The sequence below is a fragment of the Arvicanthis niloticus genome, chromosome 20 (genome assembly GCF_011762505.2).
Source record: "Arvicanthis niloticus isolate mArvNil1 chromosome 20, mArvNil1.pat.X, whole genome shotgun sequence".
NCBI classification, from domain to species: domain Eukaryota; kingdom Metazoa; phylum Chordata; class Mammalia; order Rodentia; family Muridae; genus Arvicanthis; species Arvicanthis niloticus.
In genome coordinates this window covers 5,392,269-5,410,275 of record NC_047677.1, presented here as the reverse complement: position 1 = coordinate 5,410,275, position 18,007 = coordinate 5,392,269, and the positions used below count along the sequence as shown (strand labels likewise).

General features: G+C 36.2%; 2 protein-coding genes across 10 annotated transcripts in view; one reads left to right on the top strand and one right to left on the bottom strand.

Moving 5' to 3' along the window:
* The window catches only part of Cep85l (centrosomal protein 85L), a 114,183-nt gene that overhangs the window by 51,839 nt on the left and 44,337 nt on the right, over nucleotides 1-18,007 (bottom strand). The gene's annotated exons all lie outside the window — the stretch shown is intronic.
* Nucleotides 6,887-17,091, top strand: Pln (phospholamban). Its single transcript, XM_034524701.2, has 2 exons — nucleotides 6,887-7,047; nucleotides 14,650-17,091. The coding sequence occupies exon 2, from the start codon at nucleotides 14,756-14,758 to the stop codon at nucleotides 14,912-14,914; it is 159 nt and encodes a 52-aa protein (XP_034380592.1). The 5' UTR covers nucleotides 6,887-7,047; nucleotides 14,650-14,755; the 3' UTR covers nucleotides 14,915-17,091.

Genomic DNA, 18,007 nt, shown 5'->3' with positions numbered 1-18,007 from the left:
AAGAAAACAACAACAAACATACAAACTGGACAGCCCATGAGGCCTCAACCCTGCATAAAGCACTACAGACAGCTGAGGGAAGCTGGCAGTAGGAGAGGTGGCCCTACCCAGGGAAGGGCACACAAACGCTGTGCAGTGCCAAACTGCCAGGCCTGAAACATAGATACAAGGAACATTACATGAACCCAGTAGGTTTTAGTTAGGAAGACGTGTGTGTGTGTGTGTGTGTGTGTGTGTGTGTGTGTGTATGTGTGTGTGTGTGTGTGTGTGTATAGACACATACACACATATATAAATATACATATACACATATACATGTGCATGCAGAAACAATTGAAAAAAAAGAGGCCGTAATTTGAAGGAGAGCAGTAATGGGAGGATGTGACGAGAGAAATACTGTAAGTAAAATACAGACTCAAAATAAACAAAATATATTTACAAATTGGTGCACAACTACACAAACCCTCTTCAAAAACTGTCTATCCTGTCTTAATGTCAATACAGTCTTTATGTAATATTTAATAAGAAAATAGATAATCTGCCTAGAATTGATGGATAGTTGAGAAAAATGAAAAGTCTGGGCCTTTAGGTACCTAGAAAATTGACTGTAAAGGTGAACACGCAGCTCTCATCAACGTTAAGGCTACACTCTAATGGGCTGTCTGTCTGCACTGAACAACCTCTATCCTGTCTTCCCTATTATCACAAAGACTTCCTGTCCTCCCAGGCTCAGATCATACTTAAAATATTGCTTAAATGTTTTCTGTCTTTTCTTCTCCAATCTTCAATATTAAGGCAGTAATTCTCAAACTTTAAAAAAAAAAAAAAAAGAATCCTCAGGAGTTTGATAACCCCCCAGGAAGTATCTAACCTATTAAAAAAAAAAAAAAAAAAAAAAAAAAAAAAAAAAAACCACAACTTTGAGATAGTTGTTAAATATTTAAATTGTTTACATTTAATCACCACTTGTTACCCTAATTTCTTGTCAAAATGTTTCCAGAAAAACTGATTTTCCTTTTCCTCCACTATTGTACTTTAAACCCTCAGTGTTACACACACACACACACACACACACACACACACACACACTCCATACTCAATGTTAAGAACTATATAAATGATAGTGTACTTGATAAGAAGATAAATTTTAAAATCCTTCTAGGAAGCACACAAACATGTCTCAAAATCAAGCACAGTGGCCAGCAATATAATTCAGAGAGTAAAGATGCTTGCCACCAGGCCTGATGAGCTGAGTTTAATTCCGAGAAGCCATATGCCATATGATCTCCACACATTCAAGAGTGTGCTATTTGTGTGTCTAAATACACACAATAAATAAATTTTTGTAAAGTATAACTAAGGATGAATGCAAAGAAATAAATGCAATAAACCCAAAGCAAGCATTTCTCTGAGTAAGGAGTTAGGGAAACACAGCAAGATTGGAATGCTTCATAAAGGTTACTGTTAACATTAGTGCTTTGGGGGTTTGTGGGAAAGGGCCTATCTGCTTATCTGTAACCTTTTGCAACAGTTTCCTTTAGTAGGACAGGCTGCCTTCCAACTCAACATCCTCTTCCATCAGCCTTCTAAGCGCTGGACTTACAGACAGGGAGATATCATGCTTTTGTTCAAGTAAAATGTATATTCAACTAAAAGCTAAATTTAAACACTGTGTAACTATAACTATGTGTGTGAGAGAGGGCCAATGTTAAAAAGTAATGTACCAAGAAATAGTACAAATCCACTGAAGAAAGAAAACAAAAATCTTAATTTAAAAATAAAATATAAGTCAGGATTTATTTTCAACATGGTCTTTCTTGCCTTTTGTAATAACAACATTTAGTTTTTGATTATTCTACTATTCTATGTGTCTTAATAATTTATATTCTTTTCCCCTAAATGAGCATTAAAAGAGAGTTTCCCTAATATTTCTACAAGGTAACTCAAAATCATTTGATAATCTTTCCCAATGTGTTTAATTCTTCATTCAATAAGAATTTAAAAATCCTTGCAGGCCAGTTATGCACCAGATGACTGTAATATAAAGAATAAACAACAGCTACATACTCCTGAACTGCAAGAACTAGGGACGCTGGGGAAGAGAACCGTTTGAGGCTACCCTGGGATACATAAAGAGACCTTATTCCCTAAAACAGGTAAAGAAAAAAGAATAAATGACAAATAAAAGGAGCTCATGAACTGGATCTCAAAAAGCTTGCAGTTCATCTAGCAGATAAACTAATAGACAGACGACAACAGGGTAAATGTAAAATAACCAGACGGATGATTGAGGAAGCAGTCAGGACTTGGGGAGATGATACAGAATATCTTATTACTCTACAAAACTATCAGGATCATTATGTTGGAGAAGTTGTTAGAACCAAGTATGCAGAAAAGAGACATGATTACTAAATGTAACTTTTTAAAAAGAGAGAGACATTAAGGAAAAAATGTAAAATCCAAATTAAGCAATGAGATTACTAAAAATACCTGGTAGCATCTGCACAATTGTTGAGATAGACACACCATACTAATGGAGAATGCTAACATGAGAAACTGGATGGAGAGCATATAGAAACACTGCATTACTCTGCCGTAACTCTATAAAGGTGTTCATTCAAAATGTGTGAAATTGGAAAAGAAGTTATAATTCAATTAATGTTCTTTAAAAATAATGTTGCAACACAGTAATATATGTGCTTTGTCAGTGCATTACATTTTTTAAGTTATGTTTTTTGATTTTTGTGACAGGATTTTATGTAGCCTGGGCTGGCCTTGGGCTTGCTGTTTAGCTACAAATGACTTTGAAACTCATTCCCTTCCTGCTGCTACCTCCAAAGATATAGGAAACAGGTATACACACCTCAAGTTGGCATGATAGATTTCCTTTGGTATCTTTGGGGGTTAGTTCCAGATCCTAATTTGAATATCTAAATCTGCAAATGCTCAAGTCCCTTATAAAAATGGCAGGCACACTATTTGCACAAAACTATACACATCCTTCTATATACTGTAAATCACTTCTATGACTTATATTGTTATATAATTGTATATAAGTAGCTATCAAATTATTATTTATGTAATAATAAAAGAATGGGTTTGTATACATGTCTGAATTACTTTCTCTTTGTTGTTGGTTGGATCCATGGATGGAGAATCAACAGATTCTGACACTAAACCTTATAAAATTACCTGCAGTTTCTACAGCAAGAGCCAAATGTACCGCCAGCATCGTAGTAGCTTATACCTACAGTCAAAAATGAATAAACAGGGCTGTCCTCACTTTGGCTCCTCCCACTGTTAGCTTATATCTACAGTCAAAAATGAATAAACAGGGCTATCCTCACTTTGGCTCCTCCCACTGTTGGGAGTTTTCCTACTTTCCCTTAATAAATCTACCTGCTCTGCAGAAAACAAGATTGAATAAACAAACATTTCACTGAGAGGTCAGTGAAAACAAGTCACTGCTTCCACAGCATGTCCAAGGGCCTGAGCCATGACTATCTATGGCCATGTCATCAGCTCACGTTCTGAAGGCAAAGGACGTTGAGCACTAACATGAAATGGATAACTTGTCGCAGTCTGGGACCATCACTGTGTACACTTCTTGTTGCTAACCCTCAGCCGCAATACCATTCCACACATTTCTTTGAGTCATGTGCCCAAAATGGACTTCAGTGATAAGTGATTCCAAATGAAGACTGACAAATAGTTGTACAAGTTTTCCAAGACTCAAGTGGAGCAGTTTTCCAACAGCACACAATAACTGACCGATGTTTCTACTAAACAATCTGTGTTTACAGAAACAAAAACTAATTCCTAAAACTCCATAGAAATCATTATGAGCAGCATAGCTAACTCCCAAAAAGGGCAAACCTAAAGGACCCTGATCTTCACACACATCTATAGAATGTAACTTAGATTCCAGTTTTCAACTGTCAGAACCCCATAGTGTCTTCCTCAGGTGTGTGTTTGTGTCATACATATTTTATTCTGAAGACACATTCCAAATTTTATTTACATTTTAAGACTAACTTTCATCTCAAAATCACATATCTATACACCTTTTTGTTGACTTCACTTAAAACTTCTAAGCATGTTTTATTAGACAAAGACTGTAAACAAATTATCATGTCGGTTACACGTAACAAATGGGAACAGCTTTTAACAGAAATTCAAACCCCAAATATCTTTTTATTATAAATACAGGTATCACACCAATCCTGAACTATGTTTGATAATAGCAGTTAGCACCCACACCGCTTCAAGAATGAACACAGTTGGTGACTAGTCATTCCATCTGCTACTTTAAGCAACTCCAACTGCAGCTCTAAACATGATGGATAAACCATGCCATTTCTGTTCTTCCTTCTTGAGACTTCTCAGAAAAACAAAGGTTTCCACGGTCATCTGACACTCTTGCCATGCTTCTGTCTTGAAAACCTGAATTCCACTTTGAGTACTTCAGGTTCATGTTTAAAATGACAGTGCTTTAAGAGAAAGAAAAAGTGAGCGGCACTTCTCATTACCTGAAAACATAATAGGTGTACATATATTAAACATATTCTTACAATTGCCCAGGTCATGTTTACCAGCTGCAATTCTTTACTTAATGTGTGGGTATTGTGCATGGTGCTATTTAATCATAAGTAGAAGGCGGTTAATTTAAGATGAGTTTGAGATCCACTAAAATTACCTGTTGCACATGTGTCCTTCTGGTAGCTGTGAAAGCTTTGTATTTTCTTTGGGCATCATAAGACATCTTAACTCTTTAATGCTATAGGAATTTTGCCATTTTGCTGTAACTGGTGTGCTCCATGCGTCCACCATCCCACTGAAATTATTGATTCCATTCATATTAATTTTTGTTATAAATCTAACTGATAGAGGAGCTTCTGGGTATTTAGATCCACATTCTACTTTCAGGCTATATATTCTGTTTTCATAGTTTGTCTTGAAATGTAGTAATCACGATATCCACTCAACCTCTTCCACTTCTACAACCTAGATTTAATAAGACTGACATCTTCTCCTGCTAACTCGCCATATGTATTTTTAAATCAACTTGCAAACATGTAAAATAAGTAAAATTTATTAAGTTTGCAGCAATTCCTTACCTTCTCCAACCAAGTATTATCAATTCTGTTTTTCCTAAGCTTCATTCTCAAATAAATATATGTATTTGCCAGACAAAGCAGACTTTGGAAAAGTAGTTGCAGTCCTGAATAATTAACTTATAACTATCTTTAGAACTCATTTGTTGATAGATGCAGTTGTATGAGAGCAAAGTCCAAATGATGGCTTTGCCCTCGAATATGCCAGTTGTCCCAGGAGTTATACCTTAAACTCAGTTCCACCCCAAACCTCCTCTGCTCTTTCCCACCTGAGTTACCTTTGATAAGCTACTGTAAGCCACTGCACTTTCTAAGGTTTCACATTACTAGCAGTTATTTGTAACCGATAATGCATTTTTTTATGATGTAAAGACAGAAAGAAAACTGTTGTAAGGCGTACAGTAAAGTAGCAAATACTGATGCTCTTGGCTCTACACACAGTGAGAGGGAATTCTTGCAATAACATAGTCTGCACTTTACTTTTATGTGGTAAATATGTCCCTAAATAATGTTTATAGACTTTCTTTGAGAAAATATTTTTCAGTTCGTTTTCTCTAACCTATTAAGCAACAAGAAATTTGCTGAAGAGAAAGGTTTCGTCTTGCATTGCAAGAAGGCAAGATCATATCCATTTAAGGGCACATGAGCAGCTGCAGTACATTGTTCTTACCCACAGCAGAGAGAGGGAGGCTGAGTTTACTCTGCTATGTGCACTTAAAGAGTTACACATAGGTTCTCTAAAACTAAACAGTGAAACTGAAAACTCGGGATCCCCGCATGTGCTGATTTACATCCATGTGTCATAAAAACAGTGACGCTCGGTAGGAGACAGCATGACATGCCCAGCCAGCTCTGTAGCATGACTCCGCTCTACTCAAAGCCAGTGTACACCTACAAGTGACATTTAACTTTCTAAACTTTTTCTCACATTTCAGACAAAAAAAAGAAATGCTATATTAGGTCAAAAACTTTTAGAAATACCCAACACTTAAATTTCATCACTTGAAAATCTGGTCAACACCACCTCACTGCTATACGGCTAACAGGAACCTGCAGCTCTTTCTTTCTAGAAAAGCTACTCTTAACATTATCAGCTTACTAAAAATCTATTCATTTTTGTGAAGATACAATGTAGCTATAAAAAACTCTTAAGTTTTTAAATTTATAAATTGCATCTTTCTGGGGATAATACATACCTATTGAAATGTGGAATCATTCATAAGAACATTGGTTAAAATCTGAACTGAAGAAAATATAAGTTAAATGTATTTGCTCTTCATCTAACTATAAATTTCTTTTTCTTTTTCAAAACTCAAAGTAATTATTAGCCTAGTTTTGTCATATACACCTATACCTAGACAGCAATACCCAGACAGATATGAAGCACAAATACAAATAAGACAGGGAAAGGCATCAAATATCACCTAAGAATGTTTGCTGCTCTGGCAAGCAAGGCTCTCCAAGGATGGATCCATTGACCCTGCCCTTGTTGAGCCTACATCATCCCTCCCAAGCTACCTGCATTCCTTCAAAACTATTCTAGCTCTTCCACTCCAACAGCAGTGTGTCTGAAGATGTGTAACTCTTTAAAAAGAGCTACCTACTATGAAGCTGTATCTTCAAGCTTACTTTATTCTCAGGTATCTGTGATACACATTTTTAAATTAAAAACCAAAAGTGAAGCACAAAGTGTTAACATCATTTCCAAACATAAAGTAAGATAAGTTCTAAGGGCTGGTTGTGATAAGATCACAGCTAGCCAATCACATGTTAGAATTCCTATGTGATGTCATAAGACCTCCCTAGAATACTTTTTCTCCTCCACCTACTACAACTGTTCCCATAAACCTGGGAACAGAAAACTGCCCAGCTATGCTCCCATAAGACTTCATACAACTTAATACTCTGCATTGTGACGATCACAGAAGCCAAGGTAAGACATGATATCATTGACTTTGGACATTCTTACTTTCTGTAACTCAATCTTACTAAACTTTTAAAAGAGTTCTAACTCCCAAATTCCAATTCAAAGCTCCATAATAAAAGAACCTGCTTAATTTCTAAATAAATTTGTATCCATTTACTGACATTTGAAATTTTGACAACTTTAAAAGAGATTCTATTAATCTTTAAATTTTGGTTACTAATTAGTTTGGTTGTTCACATACCCTCTCTAATTATATTAGCATAAATGGTGATAGAGGCAAATTATTTTCAAACAAAAGCAATGGTTTCATTTGTTATGTGTTGCTCTGCTGAAGCACAGTACAGGACTAGGCCACTTATTTACAGCTGGGGACAGCTGATTTTCAGCTTATTTATAACCAGGGGTCATGCACACTGGGAGTACACTTACTTGATGATATCATTGTGGTTCTAAAGGTGAGACAATAAGAGACTTTTAAGAATAGATAATAGGAACTACTTTTCAAATGCTCTTAAGACAGTTACTCTCTAAAATTCCTGTCAACTTTTAAACGCTTCTAGAACTTTTATTTTAATAAAGAGAATGGCTTGTTCTAGTTTAATGCTACAAAGAACAAGTTAGATATTTTTAAAACAAACAGAAGTCTTTTTTAAGTGACAGAAAAATAATTCAACATTTTTAAAAATAAAAAGGGCATCTAAGCATACAAACATTTCTAAAGAAATTTGATGAGTGTATATTCATCTAACAACAGAATACTCTGTCAAGTTTTTACTTTCCAGTCTTCCTAATTTCCTGCCATGAATTTAGAAGTAAAAGAAAATATCTAGGAATGGATATGCAACAAAAATTTTATTATTGCCATTTGTTACAAATCTCAATCTATTAAATGTTTTCTCACTCTTAAATCTATTAGATAACAGAAAAGAACAGATTTTTATTTTACTATTTATATTCTTATCATACTTAAATGCTAAATAAAACTTACCTCTGTAATTCTCAATTCCTGTAATTCTAACTCTGCTGCTTATGACAAACACAGCTGTCTTCTACACAGGATTCTTGTCATGTAAAAACATTTCTAGTATGTGCTTTAACTCCAAGGAGCCCTAACCAGACTCTCAATAATTTTGTAACCCTAAAATATGTTTCCTTTGATATTATACAGATGACACTTGGTGCCAAGTTTATTTGGCATATTGCTGCATTTTTTTTTTACCTTTTTATTTATCTATCTATTGGGGGGAGGGGGAAAGAGAAAGAGAGCCATTGCATGTGTGTGAAGGTCAGAGGAGTTTGTACAAGTCAGTTCTTTCCTCCCACCATGTAGGTTTCAGGAATCAAGCATGGGACGGACATCAGGCTTGGCAGCAAGTGCCTTACCCACTGAGCCATCTCTTTGGTCCCTGCATTTTTACCTTAATGTCTATCAAATAACATTCTCAAACTTCAATAGTGTGTGCGAAGGTTTTTCAGTGGAGTAAGGGGTAGGTAATGAGGTTCTTTACACTAGAATTTCCTTACATCACAATTTGTTACAAAAAAGTAAATAAGTTCTAGAAAAAATATAAATTCTGCATCTTTAGTGGGTTAAGATTGTCAATATAAAGCACAGTGCCAGAATGTTTGAACCATGTAATTCAATGGTGACATTGAAGTATTTTGTTTATAAAGGTACATACTTTAAAACAAAGCACACACATAACTTTCTCTCTTGTGGGAGAGGCCATTTGTACATCTGATTTCATTCAGTGATTCGCATGGTTAAGACACATCATCATCCTGACAAGGTGCAGTAAAGTGAGTGCTAAACCCTGGAAATGATCACTTACGGGAAAATGCGGATGTAAACTACTGCTAACTTAAAGCATTCCTCTGTTTCATTTAAGATCCATTAAGTGTGGCATCTACTACTCTGTATGATATTCTAAATATTATCTTCAAAGTCAGGCATAAAAAGTTATTGAAGTCTTTAGCTTTCAAGCAAGAAGTTCACTCAGCAAAGTTCAAAATAATCAGACATTAATATACCACAATCAATCAAATTAAAATATCCAATTATTTAGCTTGCTTCATCAATAACAATATACCTCTGATCCATTTAAGCTTGTTATCTAAGAACCAGACTAATCTGCCCATAACTTTGCACAAAGGCTCTTAATAAAGAGAATTTAATACGTTGTTCCATCCCTCCATTCCATCCATTTAATGTCTTACCAACTCATTCTACCATCTACAAACTACCCAGGGTCACTGTTTCCAGGGTCCCTGAACGAAAGAATCTTACGCTGTTATTTATACTATGAAAATAATTTTTATCTAATATAGGAACTCACACATTGATCAGAACAACAAAAGCAAAAATTTAAAGTTAGGAATGAAAAACATAATCTCTCTAAATTACAGCAGCATGGCAGATAACCAGCAGTGTCTTTGGACAGTTCAAGAGTGTGTAGTACTTCAGTTTCCTTACCCAACACAATTCTGAAGCATGCATTACTAAATAAACACATAAAAATAAAGCCTCTGTGTGTGTGTGTGTGTGTGTGTGTGTGTGTGTGTGTGTGTGCGTGCGCGCGCACCCGTGCATGTGCTCTGCCCCCTCAGTAGAGTTCATGGTCAACTGAGGACCTCTAGTGCTTTGGAGCATATACTTCATCTTCAGGGCTTTCAATGAGTTGAGTGCATCACTCCAATATGTTAGCAGGAGTGTATTTGCTAAGTACCACTCAATTTTCCTTAGAACTTCCCCAGTACTCTCTCCCTACGCCCTATTTTTTTAAACACTACAGACTCTGAAGCTTCAGTATGAGGTTAAAAAAAAAACTTTAGTGGTGGCACACACTTGTAATCCCAGGCTAAAGCAGGACTGCAGAGTTCAAGACTAACAGTGTGACACACAGTAAGTTTAAGTTCAGCCTAGCCTACATAGTCCAAAAACAGGGCTGTGTTAATTCAAACAAATATATGTTTAATTTCACATGTAAAATAAATATACATCAATAAAAATAAACCTACAGACAAAACATCAATCACACTGAGCTAATTTCAGAGGGAAATTTTTAAACAGAATGTTAATTGGTCCAATTTCATTCTGTTACACAATTTTTATCACAACCAGGTAAAGGAGGTTCAAATGCTCTGAAGCTTCAGTCTGCACAACAAAGCCTGGAACAAAGGAACTTCCCAGTTTACAATTCAGCAGTCTTAAATGAACTTTATCACAGTGAACTTTCTTAAGCTAGCTGGTTGATATAACATATTTTTGAAGTAGGTTCACTGTAGACAAAGTTCAGGACTCCTGCATGGTTTGATACAGATGACTTCTACCCAACAGGTTCCTAACAAAGGATATGATTGGTTTTTGTTTGCTTGTTTTTTGAGGGTCTCACTGTATAGCCCTGGTTGCCCTGGAACTTGCTATGTAGACCAGACTGGCTTAAACTCACAGAGCTGGGCCTGCCTCTGCCTCTGCCCCTCTGTCTCTCCCTCTGGGGTGATAAGACCTAAGGCATGAGCCACCACACCTGGCAGTATGACACTTTCAGGACTACTGTTGCCTGTAGTTTTCCTCTTTCCTCCTTCTATTAAAAAAAATAATACTTTTGAACTTAATCTCTTAAGTTTTAATTTTAACTTTTTTAAACAGAGAGAGGAGGTGGGGGGAGGGAGGGAAGGAGGGAAGAAAGAAAGGAGAGAAAGACAGAGAGAGAGAGAGAGAAAGACAGAGAGAGAGAGAGAGAGAGAGAGAGAGAGAGAGAGAGAGAGAGAGACCATAGACCATATAAGGTTCCACTAGAAAAAGTAAAGAACTGGTGATAGCGTTCAATTCTTCCAAAAATGAGACCAGATCCCACACACATAGAACACACTGGGTACTCTTCTGCTTCTTCCATAACTAAAAGACAGGATCTTGTATTTCCCACAACCAAACACACATTGTATTTTCAGCACTCTGGTACAAAAGTCAGAAAGACTAAACTTTAAATTAGTCTATAAGTAAACAGGCTCTGTCTCTAGTAAATACTCAATAAACGTACACAGTCACCTTTTTAAGACAGGCACAGGAGGCTAAAGTTACACTATCTCTGAGCACACTAAAGATGCTATTTTTCTGCACTGTCTATCCAATCTTAGTGTTGCTATAAGAATAGAATAGACTACAGAATTTCCAAACTCACAGAGTAGTGGTCAGTATAGAACAGAGGGTGACCACCTGACCCCAGGTTACAAACTGTGACATCTATATGAGGGTACAACACAGCTCCAAACTAGGTCCACACTGTTCTTAATTAACTCTTGGTATTCCAATTCTCAGCATGTGAAAGGAAGCCCCACCATGGAGGAACGGAGCTTATTCCCCTACAGCCTTTAGAAACCCAGAAAAGAATCCCAGTTATAGCACCACTGAATAAACTGAGCCGAAACCTTACATGGGTACATGGACATTTCATTATGTAAAGCGGATATACACTCAGTTTTAGCCATTACTTTAAACTTGCTACAAATCACTTAATAATTATGACAAGTACACATTAGTTTTTGGCCTGGTCACTGTGTCCTGTATATCCAATTTCTCTATAGGAACAGATCTTCAATAAAAAGTGCTACTACATGATGTTCTAAGTGTATCAATTTTATTTTATTCTAGATTTTTTTTTATTTGTGTGTTTTATTAAGTGTGTGTGTGTGTGTGTGTGTGTGTGTGTGTGTGTGTGTGTGTGTGTGTGTGTGTGTGTGTATGAAAGTCTGTCACTGTGTGAAGGTACCCAAAAAAGCCAGAAGAGGGTATTTTGTTCTCTGAGGTAGTTATAGATGGCTGTGAGCAGCTTCACATGAGGGCTGGAGACCAGTCTCACGTTCTGTGGGTAGGCAGTAAGTGCTCTTATCCACTGAGGCATATCTCACCAGCCCCTGAAAGTATATTTTCAAGAGTTGTCAGCACATCTCTTTGTAGCTCATTTGTGCGAAGCCTAATTCAGTTTAATCTTAGGCTAAACAAGAAACCATTGATTTAGGAAAGTCCTTCTAAGCCATATTCTCATGTTCTCTTCATCATGATAGAAAAGACTTAGGAACTACATTTGTGCTGATGCACAATGTCCAATATCAAATCCTAGGAATCAAATTGGTTAATATGGTGATTTCACCACAGCCTTTTAACATTTTCTAAAACTTGTAGTCATAAAAATCTTATTCAACTTTTTGACTTAATTAAATCATGTTGATTTTATGCACAGAGATACAGAATAAACATTGCTTCCTTCACTCACAAACTAGAAGCCCAAGTTGGGGACACAGACACATACTTAGCCAGATATCCTGACTTAGCAACACTTAATACTAACTCAGTAAAGTTAACAATTCTACTTTATGAACTGAAAAGATCTTATCGGAACGTAGCATTTAAACTGGGCTTTAAGGATCAACTCAGTTTTGTCTGATAATCGAGAGATAAGGGGATAAGTGTGGCATTCCAGGCAGAGGCAGAACAACATGTGCAAAAGACACAGTCACAAAAGGCAGTCCAGTGTTTACAGAAATGAGACATGTCTGTGACTGAATCACAAATGTGGGGATAGAGAATGGTTGCTGTGCGTGCTTTATGATGAATGACTCAAAAGCTCACTCCTTTCCACGTGTGCGTGTGCTAACAGTTTCATTTTGTATCTAGGCCACACCCAAATTTACAATCCAACATGGCCTCACACATACTGGAATTATAGATGTGAACCACCTTTTAATAACCACTGAAACACTATAAACATATGTAGGCTCAAACAGGAATTATCAATGCTCATTTTTATTTCTCTTATACCTATACTTCATTATATAACTTCCTATAGACTTGTCAAATATATAAATTCTCTAACACTATAAATTACATAGATTTATAATAAACTAATACAAGCACACACTACTTGATGGTTGCATTTTTTTAAGAAAATTACTTTATTTCTATAGCATTTTATCTGGAGAATTCAAATAAAAGTAATTAAATATGCCAGGTTTGAGTTCCCATCTTTTAAACTGAAATTTCTATGGATAAATTCAGCCACCTACCCTAAACAATAAATACATGCTAGACAAACATTAGGTGCTACTATTGACTCCTGAAAACAGTTTGATATAAATTCAATCTTTTTGGTTCCTGATCAAAAGTATATATACATGAAGGACAGAGATACATGCCAAATGAACATCCAATCTATTACATAATTCAAAATATAATAGAACCAAGTTGAAGAACTGGGAACTATAGCATCTGACTGTCATATAACGAGGTTTCTTTCTTTAAAAAAAAAAAAAAAAAAAAAAAAAAAAAAAAAGACCAAGTTCTAACTGGTTCTGCATGATACAAATCTTCCCCTTCCCAACCCCTTCTCTTCAGCACTTGTCTCAGGTATGGGGCAGCAGGACGAGCTGAGAGCCTATGGAGAACATCAAACCTGGCGGCTAGAGTGCATAGTGGCATCTGCTGACAATGATTACCAATACAGTAGATCCTGTTAGCGCTAGATTTTTTTTTTTATTCTTCTTGGTTTAAAACTAATTGTAAAGAGTATTCTAATTACAAATTTTAAAAAGTATTAGCCCTAGTAATCCCTTCACTCAGTCAGCAAAGGCAGAAAGGAGGCCTCTAGTTTGAGGCCAGTCTGTTCTGGGTAGTCAGTTTTGGGCTAGTCGGGATTACCCTGTCTGCAAACAATACCCTGTCTGCAAACAATAAATAAATAAAATGTTAGTGATAGAACAATAATAATCTCAAAGTAAAAGTAGCCACTGCCTCTAGACAATTCACTTAAACCTGTAGTTAATTTCCTGTTAATAGGCTTTATTTTGTTGTATTTATTAATTATCAAAGCTTTGAACCTTACATATTCAGCAATAGTTTAGGAGCTTTTAAGAAAAGGCCAGACACAAACCCACTCCTGTAAGCAAGATGAGCTGAGAGCTGGAACTATCTGTGACAGTGTAGAACAATAGTCCCTGCCATGCCCTCCCAGCTTGGCAGTCTCTAGTACTCAACAACATCTGGTTAAAGTGTTGTTTAAAATGACATTCACCAAGAGGCTGTATCTGGGAAGAATCGGGAAGATGTATATAGGATTAAATACACTGTATGATACAAAAGTATAAATCATACAGGAGAATGGCAAGTGGCTAGAATCTGATTTTTATTTCATATTTAACTTTTCACTTTATTTTTTATTTTGGACTAAAATTAAAATCCAAGATATGTTACTATATGCATTTCTTTTTATGAGATTAGTTCTGAAACATTTATAATAATAAATGTTCATATCAATTGTGTTTACAGAGAAACAGCTTAAAATAAATAAAAACAAAACAAGTAACCAAGGAAATAGACTGAACAAGCATTCCATAAATCAAGTAATAGCTGCCAAAACCATAGTGCCTCCAGCTCACCCAGGACAATGAAACACTAGCTATGAGAGGTAGAAGCAGAGAGGCCATGGGGACTGTAGACAGTGGATGCTATAAAATTCAGCACTGAGGAACATGAACTGGTGCAAAATTGTGCTTATCTATCCAGAGAACAGGTTTACCTATGAACCTAATCCATTTACTATTTTTACATTCCAGGCCTCCTAAAAGAAGACAGCTCACATTTGGCTGCCTGTTGTCAACGTTTTATCTTTCTCTTGACCACTTAAAAATTTTGTCTTCCTACATTGGCCTTCCCGGCATCATGGAAAAAGTCCAATACCTCACTCGCTCAGCTATCAGGAGAGCCTCGACTATTGAAATGCCTCAGCAAGCACGTCAGAATCTCCAGAACCTATTTATCAATTTCTGTCTCATCTTGATATGTCTACTGCTGATCTGCATCATTGTGATGCTTCTCTGAAGAGCTGCTGCCACCTCCAGATCTGCAACATGCCAACTCAGCTTAACCTATCACTCCGTCATGGGGGGAAGCAATGCCGTCTTCTTGCTGAGAACATCCTTGTGAAGGTCACGATTAAGAGTGAAACTAATTGTTAGCCAGTGTGTTCATCTGCTGGATCGTGTAAACAAACTTTCCAGTGACTAAGTGTGCATAATGTAGCTGCCAATTTCCTCAACACGGCTCATAAATTTCTTTCCTAAATATTTCTGACAGTGAAGTATGAGTTTTAATTTTGAAACAGCACTACAAAAAAAGTTCACTTTCTATATCCAGCACTAGAAAGGTCACTTTATAGCTTCAGTTTGGGGAATAAATAAAATTTATACTGCATTGCCACCACTTTTTTTTTTAGGACCTAAGTATTCTTGAAGTCTCTACAAAGTAGAAAACAATAATTTAAATGAAGGGTTCTTATTCAAAATAGCTCACTGGGTCCTCACATGAGGAGGAGGAAGAGGAAGAGGAGGAAGAGGAGGAAGAGGAGGATGGTGATGATGGTGATTCAAAATCTTGGTCATTACTGTCAGAACAAATACCTTGGAAAAAAGGTTGTGTCCTTTTTCCATATACTAATATTTTTAAAAGCTTATGAGAGTCAAATAGGGAAATGTAAGAACATATTCTTATATAAAAATCTCCACTAACTTTTCTCAAGGATTGTGGAATTCAAGTACATTTACATTAACCACAAATATGCTCTCTCTAGGATTTGATCAACAAGTAAGAACATAATCACTAAAAAACCAGACTCTCACCTGAAGTTTGACATTGGCATGTATCTCCTTGGTTTAATAGGCTTTCTCCAAATAATTAAGACAATGACAATAATGAACACGCTGTAATAAGATACAGCTCTTTTCCTGCATCTCCCAGAGAAGAAATAGTTGCTTTCCTAACTTAAGAAGTAACAGAGATGCTATTTTATAATTCTTACTGATCATGGTTTCAATTTCCCTTTCTAAATTTCTAATATCTCTCAATAACTACTAAAAGAATAGGAGCAAAGAACTGGATTGAAAACTATGCTCGTCAACATTTAGTAACTTAACTTGGATCAAGTACAAAACAGTTTATAACTCTACTTTGCAATCCCACAATTTTTAAGCCCAGTTCAAGATATTCTAGCAACATAGCAATTATTAAAGAGGAGAATTGTAATCAGACATATTTTCCATATCGATGATTACAAAGGTATAAAGCATCAGTATTTACTCTGGTCCCTACCAGAGCAGCTGAAGGAATGCAATTCACACTGTTTGCATCCCTGGTAGAAAGGAAGATGCTTGGGTCAGAATTTTCTACAGAGTCCAATGTTAATGGGGGTCTCTGCAGAAAGGGCTGGCAGTACCCATCACAGAAACTATAAAACATGGATGACATAATCTCAAAATCAGTGGTTTTCAACGTTCCCTTCTGATGCTGTGACCCTTGCATACAGTTCCTCATGTTGTGGTGACACCCAACAATAAAATTATTTTTGTTGGTATTTCATAACTGTAATTTTGCTTCCACTCTGAATTGTAAATATTTTTGGAGACAGAGATTTGTGTGAGGGGTCACAACCCACATGTGTTCATCACCAATAAATGGTCTGAGTAACTATGTAAAGGTACTAAGTTCTGGGGTTGGCCAGGCTGAGAGGAAAACTAAAGCAAAGCAGAAAAGCAAGCGCCAGGACATTCTTTCCATTGTTCACTACCACAGCAACGTCAAGGTATTAACTGTCAACTCATAAGGTTCTTCTCATTAAACATTTAATGTTGCTTTCACAGTTTTAGTAGTTAAACATTTATCTGTAAATACAATCAGAATGATCTATATTCACATGGATTTTTGGTGAAATTGCTATACAATTATATGCTGTTGCCTATAAAATGTTCTTGTTATAGAGTTTTATATTGTAAAGAACAGAGTTGGGGTAACTTTCCCAAATAAAGTAAAAATCAAGATTTTCTAAGACAAACACAAGAGAGTGGGCCTACATATAATAATATTATTTAGCCTCTGATTATTTTGATTCTTCTGGTAATCAGTCATATTAGAAGATCTGGTTTTACACTAAAACCAGGTTTTTAATGTCTTGAAAGTACATGATAAATTATATGGATATAGAAATAAAGATATAGACAAATCAATTCTTGAAGTGTGTGTCCACTAGTAGATGCTTTACGCTACCCGCTGTGTCACAACTGCAACTGCATGTCACAGTCACCTCCTCAGTATGCAGATTTTCTCAGCTGAAGAGTTAAAGACAAAAGAGCATGCAAAAATAATGAAACTCGAAGAACATAATAAAACCCGAGCTACAACTCAGACTTTTCATTCACAGTTCATTTTGAAGAAAAAAATCTTTTATGTTATTTAATTAAAATCTTAATTTAAATAACAGAAAAGTCTCCATTCACATGAGTTGACAATACTTACTGATTAAACCACTTTATGATTTATATACATACAAAATTTCACCTCCATTTTTTAATAGCTATAGCCCAGGAAATACAAGAAAATACAAAGTTGGCAGTAAAGTTCACTACTTAACCACCATGGGGCAGATCCATGGGGAATCTAATGGTTATTGTCTGTGTCGCGGAGGCCTATATTCTCACACCCCTCCTTGAAAACAAGGAAGGTAAAGGGCAAGTATAAATTAAACACTCTTTCCTGAACAAAGGCAAGACCATCACATCTACAGAGACAAGTTGGCAGATTACGGGTGAGGTATCAAAACGCAAAGAAAAGAGCCAAGACGACTGGTGAACTACATCCTAAACCAAATAGAGGCCGATGGTTTTTCTTCAACCAGAAAGGAAAGTGTGTCAGTGAATTATATGACCTACCCTCTCTGGATGGTTAGCACAACCCCCTAATGCTGCGACCCTTTGATACACTCTCTCATGTTGTGGTGTCCCCCAACCATAGAATTTTGCTACTGTTATGAATCATAATGAAAATATCTGTTCTCTGATAGTCTTTAGGCGACCCCTGTGGGTCATTTAACCACTCAAAGTGGTTGGGACCCACAGGCTGAGAAACACTGCTCTAAATCATATA

What these genes read in the sequence shown, in the direction of transcription:
- Pln (XM_034524701.2), top strand. Translation starts at nt 14,756, where the DNA reads ATGGAAAAAGTCCAATACCTCACTCGCTCAGCTATCAGGAGAGCCTCG.